The sequence below is a fragment of the Belonocnema kinseyi genome, chromosome 7 (genome assembly GCF_010883055.1).
Source record: "Belonocnema kinseyi isolate 2016_QV_RU_SX_M_011 chromosome 7, B_treatae_v1, whole genome shotgun sequence".
Taxonomy (NCBI): Eukaryota; Metazoa; Arthropoda; class Insecta; order Hymenoptera; family Cynipidae; genus Belonocnema; species Belonocnema kinseyi.
Window position 1 is genome coordinate 4,430,964 of NC_046663.1, and position 9,584 is coordinate 4,440,547.

The window sequence follows — 9,584 nt, forward strand, 5'->3', positions numbered from 1 at the left end:
AGTTAAAAATCTCTTTTGCAAAAGTAACCTTTTTTTGAGGAAAATACAACTATTTTCTTAAAAATTTCGATTTTTTTGGGTCGAAAATATAACTAATTTGTTAAAAGTTCAACTATTATTTTATTGCCATTTTTTTTTGTTAATTTTATTTGTATAAAAAATTATGAATTAAAAGAATTCATATTTAATTCAATATGGCAATTAAATTAATTTTATTCAGAAGAAAAAAAAAATTGGTAACGTAGTTTATGGACGGCCTAAATTATGATAAGAATTCTAAAAATAAAAACTCATTTTTCTTTTATTGTTACAAATATTTAAAACATTTATTTTCACCCCTACGAATTAAAAATAATTTATAATATTCGCACGTTTACAAATACCACGTATGTATTAAAAAATGAAATAAAAAATTGCTTCGTTTCGTAATTCTACATTTTGAGTTAAAAAAAAAAAAAAAAAAATGAAACGAACTAGTTATAAATTGTTGTAAGGCACAAATCTTTTAGTGTTTTAGTTTTTTATTTAAATAATTGCAACATTATTAAAGTCTCGAACTCTTATAATATTTAATTCAAATTTTCTTTTGAATTATTGTATTTTAATCTTATAAAAATACAGAGTTATCGTGTAATTTTAATAACACTGGTGTAAACTTTAACCACTATTTATAAACCACTGTATGAATATACGTTTATAAAGTGCTTTGTTTCAGCCTCTTTCATACTGCAAAATTTTTATGCATCTTAAAAAAAAAGTTCCACTGGTAACTATCCAATTTCGAACTAACAAGTACCGTTCTATTAATTTTCTAAAGTGACAATTAAAAATAATATTTGTTAAATCTTATTTAAAAAACTGAAATCTAATCGAAAATATTATAAAACTATTATATTTCGCCCACATTTACCAATTTTCAATAAATAAGGGCAACCTGTCTACAGTGGATGTCACCTACAGTGAATAATCATTATTTAAAATTAAAAATGTATGCAAAATAATAATTTTAATTTAATTAAAATTTTAGGCACTATAGGAGCTAATAAATCGAAATTAAAATTAATAATTTTTCTTTTATTTGGGCTCTTAATTAATGATTATCCACTGTTGCACTATCCACTATGGGATTGTTTCCCTACGCAGAAACTGCTTTCACGTTTTCATTGAACAAAGAACTCCTAGTATCTTGAAGAAAATTATTTACATTCTCTAATCGGATCACAGTACGGCGAAAGGAGATATTAAAATTCTTCTTTCAAATTGAAAACAAATTAATCATTTGTTATTTCAGTTGAAAAATGACAAAAAATCATAATTTTTTATATATATTTTACTACCTAATTTACACTGTTTATTGAAATTAAAAAAAAAAAAAGATATAGATATAGTAAGGAAGAAAATTTGCATTTTAGATTAAATTCCTTGACTTTTTAAATTTTTATAAACAAATAAATGGATAAAATAGACATTCGCTGCAGTTTCCTTGAATGCATGACTTATAATGACTTCATATTTAAATTACGTAAAATAATTAATCATGATCAAAAAATAAACGAGAACAATTGTCATTATAAATCATTTTTATAAAAAACTACACAAATAGTGTATTTCTGAACAAAGAAACTTTTCACTTTCTACGGTATCATTTCTTTTCATGTAAAAAATAGTAACTTGAGACAAGATATTGCCATTCAATAATAATTGATATTGTTATAAACCATTTTTATAAACAAATTCTTTCCACATTTATTACAGACCATGTTTACTTTTATTTTAGTCGTTTTTTATTTTAGTTCAATTTTGAAGTTGTTGAAAAAAATGAAATTTCAATCAAGAAGATTAATTTTCTACCAAACAATATTTATTTTTTAATGAAATAAATCAATTTTCAACTAAACAGTAAAATGTTCAACTAAATAGTCAAATTTTTAACTAAAATAGATCAATTTTCAAAATAAAAGATTAACTTTTTACCAAAAAAATAAAATTTCAACAAAATAGCTCAATTTTAAACTAAATAGTTAAATTTTCAACCGAAATGGAACAATTTTCAACAAAATAGTTCAATTTTCAACTAAATGGTTGAATTTTCAACTAAATAGTAAAATTTTCAACAAAACAGCATTTTTAACTAAATAATATAATTTTAAAAAAAGTCCATTTTCAAACAAATAGTCGAATTTTCTACTTAAATAGTTGAATGTTTAATTAAAAAGATGAATTTTATACAAAGGAGTGGAATTTTCAAATAATATAATAAATCTTTAACGAACAAAAAAATGAATTTCTAGCAATAAAGTTGACATTTTCACCAAGTTGAATATTCAACCCAAAAAGACGAACTTGATACAAAAGAGTAGAATTTTCAACATGAGAATGATCAATTTTCAATTAAAAAATGTTAATTTTCAACCGAATTGTTGAACTTTTTAACTCAAATAATTGAATATTCAACGAAAAATACAAATTTTATACAAAAGAGTTGAATTTTCGACTAAAATTATTAATCTTAAAAAAAATGAATTTTGAATCAAAAAGATTAATTTTATACCAAAAAAAAGATTTATTTTTAACGAAATAAATAAATTTCCCACTAAATAGTCGAATTTTTAACAAAAATAGATCAATTTTCAAAATGAAAGATTAATTTTTTACCAAAAAAATAAAATTTCAACAAAATAGCTCAATTTTAAACTAAATAGTAGAATTTTCAACCATATAGTTAAATTTTCCACCGAAATGGAACAATTTTCAACAGAAAATAATAATTTTCTACAAAAAAATAAACGAATTTTCAACAAAATAGTTCAATTTTCAAGTAAATAGTAGAATTTTCAACTAAATGGTTGAATTTTCAACTGAATAGTAAAATTTCAACTAAATAATATAATTTTAAACTTATTAGTAGAATTATTAGTGGAATTTTTAACCCGGAAAATATTAATTTAAAAAAAAAAGTCAATTTTCAAACAAATAGTAGAATTTTCTACTCAAATAGTTGAATATTTAACTAAAAAGATGAATTTTATACAAAGGAGTGGAATTTTAAAATAATATAATGAATCTTTAACAAACAAAAAAAATGAATTTCTAGCAATAAAGTTGGCATTTTCACGAAGAAAAATTTTTAGTGAAGAAAGAAAGAAAATTATAACCAAATTGTTGAATTTTCATGATGAAAAGATGAATTTTATACAAAAGAGTGATATTTCTACCCGAAAATTATGCATTTCAACAAAAATTAAATTTTGAATCGAATAGTTGTATTTTCTTCTTAAACAGTTGAATAATTAACCCAAAAAGACAAACTTGATACAAAAGAGTGGAATTTTCAACATGAGAATGATCAATTTTCAATTAAAAAATGTTAATTTTCAACCGAATTGTTGAAATTTTTCCCCAAATAGTTGAACATTCAACGAAAAATACAAATTTTATACAAAAGAGTTGAATTTTCGACTAAAATTATTAATCTTAAAAAAAATAAATTTTTAACAAAAATAGATCAATTTTCAAAATAAAAGATTAATTTTTTAGCAAAAAAATAAAATGTCAACAATGTAGTTCCTTTTTCAGCTAAGTAGCAACATTTTAATAAAAAATAGTTCAATTTTCAACCAAAATAGAAAAATTGCAAACAGAAAAGAATAATTTTCTAAAAATAAATAAACGAATTTTAAAACAAAATAGTTCAATTTTAAACTAAATAGTAGAATTTTCAACTAAATGGTCGAATTATTAACTGAATAGTAAAATTTTCAACTAAATAGCAGAATTTTCTACCAAATACTTGAATTGTCTACTAAAATTATGAATCTTCACAAAAAAATCCAAATTTCAACGAAATAGTTCAATTTTTAGTTACAAAAATTAATTTTCAACCAAAAAAAAAAAAAGAAAAATTCAAGAAAATAGTTAAATTTATAACCAATATTATGAATCATCAACCAAAAAAGAATTTTCAGAGAAGAAAGAAAATTTTAACAAAATCGTTGAATTTCCGAACCACGAAGATGAATTTGATACAAGAGTGGAATTTTTAACTCTGAAAATATTAATTCAAAAAAAAGTCAATTTTCAAATAAAAAGTAGAATTTTCTACCTAAATAGTTGAATATTCAACTAAAAAGATGAATTTTGTACAAAGGAGTGGAAATTTCAAAAAATAGAATGAATCTTGACAAAAAAAAAAAAATGAAATGAGTTTCTAACAATAAAGTTGAATTTTCAAAAAAAAAAAAAAAAAATATTCAACTAAACAGTAGAAAATTCAACTAAATAAGGGAATTTTTAACTCATTAGTAGAATTTTCTACCAAATACTGTAATTTTCTACTAAAATTATGAATCTTCACAAAACAATCAAAATTTCACTGGAATAGTTCAATTTTTAGTTACAAAAATTAATTTTTAACCAAAAAATTACCAATTTTCAACAAAATTGCTCAATTTTTAACTAATACAAATATTCAACCAAAAAATGAATTTCAAACGAACAAAAAATCTAATTTTCAACCAAAAAAGATTTTTTAGAGAATAAAGAAAAAAAAATTCAACAAAATCGTTGAATTTCTGATCCAAGAAGATGAATTGTATAGAAGAATGGAATTTTTAATTCTAAAAATATTAATTTTCAATTTAAAAAAAGTCAATTTTCAAATAAAAAGTAGAATTTTCTACCTAAATAGTTGAATATTCAACTAAAAAGACGATTTTTACACAAAAGAGTGGAATTTTCAAATAATATAATGAATCTTGACCCAAAAAAGAAATGATTATCAACCGAATTGTAGAATTTCCGAGCCAAGAAGATGAATTTTATACAAAAGAGTGAAATTTTCAAACCGAAAAATATGCATTTTTGACAAAAATTGAATTTTTAATCAAATAGTTGATTTTTCTACCCAAATAGTTGAATATTCAACCAAAAAGACGAATTTTATACGAAAGAGTGAAATTTTTAACATGAAAAAATGAATTTTCAGTGAAAAAAATATTAATTTTTAAGCAAATAGTTGAATATTCAACCCAAAAAGATGAATTTTCAACCAACAAGGATGACTTTTCCAAAAAATTGTTAAATTTTCAACAAGATTACAACATTTTTGAACAAAAAATTAAGAATTTTAAGAAACATAGACAAACTTTTAAAAATTGTTCAAATGTCAGCTAAAAAAGATAAATTTTCAAACAAAATTGGAATAGTTGCATTTTTAAACAAATTAATTTTAAACCAAAAAAGATTTTGTTTTAATTAAAGAACAGTTGAATTTAACGAAAAAAGACGAATTGTCAACAAAACAGATTAATTTTTAAATCAAAAAGTAGAATTTCCGACACAATAGTTTAATTTGCAACGAAAATTTTTTAATAAAAACAAAAATTGTTGGTCAATAATAATATGTTCTCAGAATATTATTCTTGAGATGAAAAAAAAAATGATCTCACAGTAAAGAAAAATATTCTATGTTCAAAAATGCGAAATAATTGAATTAATTAACAAAAATTGTTTATAACAATATCAATAACTGAATAGTTTCCATTAGTTCTTGGCCATGATTAATTATTACTTTTATATAATTTAGCGACGAGATAAGTATAAATAATGGATTCAATCACTCAAAATGCAGAAAATGTAAGCTTCACCCATTAAATTGTTTATAATAAATAAAGAAATTAAGGACTTATGATTTTTTGTTATTTTTTACTTAAACAACAAAGTAGTGTTTTTTTTGCTTCATTTGGAAAAAATACACTTTAAAACTGGTTAACAAGAGCCCGACCAATTGTGAATTTTAGTTTCAGTTCATAATTTTTTCAATTATTTTTAAATAAAAGACCTGAGTATTACTTTTCCAAATCAGTAATCTGCGCTTTTTTTTTGTTGCGTGTTCGATTCTCGCTACCTGCACTTTATTTATATTCATTTTGTATTCATTAAAACATTTCTAAATACAATGTCTTTCAATAATTAAAAAAAAAAGATTGAAATAACCATTTTTTTCGCCAACAAATTTACTATTTAATAAAGTGACAAAAAAAAAAAAACATTTAAAAAAATCATTATTTACACAATTTCGAAAGATTATCCAAGGAAACTATATTCAAAAGAATTCCAATGAAAAAAAAAAAAGTAAAATGAGTTAAAAAAAAAAGTGCAAACCACGAGATTCGAACACACAACTTTCTGTTAACGAATCCGAAGCGCTACTGCCTGAGCAAACCGATACTAAAATTCACCAATGGACGAAATACAAACTCTGGAATATTTTTTGTTTTGTTTTCAAATCCCAATATCTCGTTTCGCCCCACTCTGTCGATTTTACAAGAAAAGAGATAAAAGACTTGGACACTATTGATATTTATCCGAATAATATCCACCAGTGCCTTCACTGACAAGTTTGCTCAAATCTTCGGCAGAGTAGCCCAGCAGGTCCTTGAGGTCGCAGACAAATTTATAAACAAACCTTTTCCCATGAACCTTGGAAATCATATCGCCATCATAATAATAACGAAGGGCTCGGCTCAATTTCTCGTAATTCATGGTCGGCTTGTTCTTCCTTTTGCCCCAGAGTTGCGCCACCGTTTCCGGACTATTCAGTTTGAATTCGCCGTCAGTTCCGACCCAGTGTATCACGCCCACGTGTTCTCGATCGGTCAGAAGTTCGAGCAAAAATTGCCACAACTGTATCTGGCCACTGTTAACACTCCGGCTCGAGGTTGCCAGAGCAATGTGTGCCTGATCCATAGCCGTCACGGGCTCGACAAGTCTATTGTTGTAAACGCGGGGCACGGGATTCATAAAAGTTCTCGATTTCGAGGATTTTTGGGTTCTCACTTTCGGTGTTAATTCCAAATTTGCCTCGGGCGACGATGGAGGCTCCTTTTGAACTATAGCTGCAGAAAATACCAAATACAGTAATCACAGTACCTAATCTCGTCAAACAAGGTAAATGGGTGACATTTTTTTTCTAAAATAGGTGGCAAATAGGTGATAAAAAAATGTTAAGGGCATGTGACACAGCTAAATTCCTATATTACCGACCTCACTTTTTCGGTTCACTGAATGTTTTTTTGAACCAAAGAACATTTTTTGTAAATAAAATATCGAGCTGAAACTTTGGGAAATGTATTAGAGTACAATAAAGTACGTTTAGGTACTGCATTTTGGTAGAAACGTCACTGAAAATTATTTCATCTTTTTTCTGAACCTCAACATTTTTTGAACGTTCGAACTTTTTTTATACATAAAATATTGGTCTCAAACTTTGAGAAATGCAAGAGCCGAAAGAAAACTACGTTTAAGTACAAAGCTTAATAATAAAAGATGTAAAAAAATATGTTTCAACAATCAATTCCAACGGCATCTGCCGGTAACGTTGTACACGAAAATACGAACTCTGGCGGCCACTAGACGAGGCTCTAGAGAGTTCGTATTTTCATGTACAACGTTACCGGCTGATGCCGTTGGAATTGATTGTTGAAATATATTTTTTTACATCTTTTATTATTAATCTTTGTACTTAAACGTAGTTTTCTGTCGGCTCTTGCATTTCTCAAAGTTCGAGACCGATATTTTATGTATAAAAAAAAGTTCGAACGTTCAAAAAATGTTGAGGTTCAGAAAAAAGATGAAATAATTTTCAGTGAAGTTCATACCATGCCCTATACACATGCCCTTAAATGAGACAAACAAACAGGCTGTAATTTGTTGTAAACGGCCACCCTGCAAAATTGAGTATTTACATCACCACTGAGAAATAATTTTCAAATTAAAAATAAAAAAAACTATTTTTTTTCTACAAGTACATCCAATTTTTCACCCTTTTAGTTAAATCCTTTACCAAATGGTTAAATTTTCAAGCAAAAAAGATAAATAGTCTGCATTTTTGAAACATAAGAGTTCAATTTTTAACCGAAAAATTAAGTAGATAAATTTCTATCAAGAAGAATTAATTTTTAATTAAAAAAAAAACAGCAATAAAATTGAATTTTGTACCAAATAGTTGAATTTTCTACCAAATTTTTTAATTTTCAATAAAATAGTCTAATCCTCAACTAAAATAGATAAATCTTCAACTAAGAAGTTTCATTTTTAACCAAAAATCAAAAAGAGATGAAGTTTCTACCAAGAAAAATGTGTAAAATGATTTGATGAAACAAATCAATCCTTTCTTCGACCGTTGATATTTATTGATTTCAAATCGTAGATTTCAAATTATTTATGTCTTACGGTCCAATCCTAAATCGAAAAAATAAATGTGAGTCAAAAAAACATGTTCTTCGAAACTCAGATATTTATTTAATAGAAAAAACTCCTTTTAAAACTTCCTAACGTTTCAGTACACATGCGTACCTTTTTCAAAGGTTCTTAAACCTGAGTTGATGATAGTTTAAATAGTCAAACAGATCAATTTTCAGTCAAAAAAAAAAAAATAAACATTTCAGTCAATAGTTTTAAGAAAATTAATTAAAATTTAGTCATTTTTTGAGGTCTCAAAAAATTTTTTCGAGACATCAATCGATTACAACTAAGCCAATTTTGTTTTCTCGTACAATTTTTAAAAAATGTAGTTGTAATCGATTGAAGTCTCGAAAAAATGTTTTGAGACTTCAAAAAATGACTAAATTTTAATTAATTTTCCTAAAACTATTGACTGAAATGTTCCTTTTTTTTTGACTGAAAATTGATCTGTTTGACTATTTAAACTATCATCAACTCAGGTTTAAGAACCTTTGAAAAAGGTACGCATGTGTACTGAAACGTCAGGAAGTTTTGAAAGGAGTTTTTTCTGTTAAATAAATATCTGAGTTTCGAAGAACATGTTTTTTTGACTCATATTTATTTTTTCGATTTACGATTGGACCGTAAGACATAAATAATTTGAAATCTACGATTTGAAATCAACAAGAATAATTTTTCAGTCAAGAATGAAAAATAGTGTTAACCAAACTGTTGAATTTTGAAAAAAAAAATATTAATGTTTATCAAAAAATGTTATAGTTGATATTTCTACAACAAAATTTTTATTAAAAACAAAAAATAGTTTGTTGAATTTTCAAGCCAAAAAGCTTAATTCTCTATAAAACAATTTAATTTATAAAACGAGAACCTAAAATAACAACAAAAAGTTTATTTACAAATTATCAGTTGACTTTTTTAACAAAATATTTGAATTTGCAGTTTAAAAAAACATTTTTTCAACAACAAGAATTGGTAATTTTACTTTTTAACCAACAAACGAAATTACAACTAAAATTATGAATCTTTAATGAAAAAAAATGAAATTTGAAAAAATTCATTCAACTTTCAACCAAGTATAGTTCAATTTTTAATAAATCATTTTTTTGGTTAAAAATTCTACTATTTAGTTAAAAATTTAATTATTTTGTTGAAAATTCATCTTTTTTGGTTGAAAATTAATTCTTTTTATTTAAGAAGTCTATTATTGTATTTTTGTTTAAGAAATAATCTATTTTACTTAAAAAACATACTTTTTGTGAAAATTCAACGATTGTTTTGAAAAAATCATCGTTTTTGTTCGAAATTTTATACTTTTGTAAAAGAATCATATTTTGTTATTG

The 9,584-nt window shown here is 24.6% G+C and overlaps 1 protein-coding gene across 2 annotated transcripts in view; it reads right to left on the minus strand.

Moving 5' to 3' along the window:
- Positions 1–6,128: 6,128 nt before the first annotated feature.
- LOC117177339 (DNA-binding protein Ets97D) overlaps positions 6,129–9,584 on the minus strand; it is a 39,841-nt gene continuing 36,385 nt past the window's right edge. For both annotated transcript variants that reach the window (XM_033367965.1, XM_033367964.1), the window contains exon 6: positions 6,129–6,896. In XM_033367965.1, the coding sequence (XP_033223856.1) occupies positions 6,352–6,896 (545 nt within the window). In that variant the 3' untranslated portion in view covers positions 6,129–6,351. The remainder of the gene's footprint in view (positions 6,897–9,584) is intronic.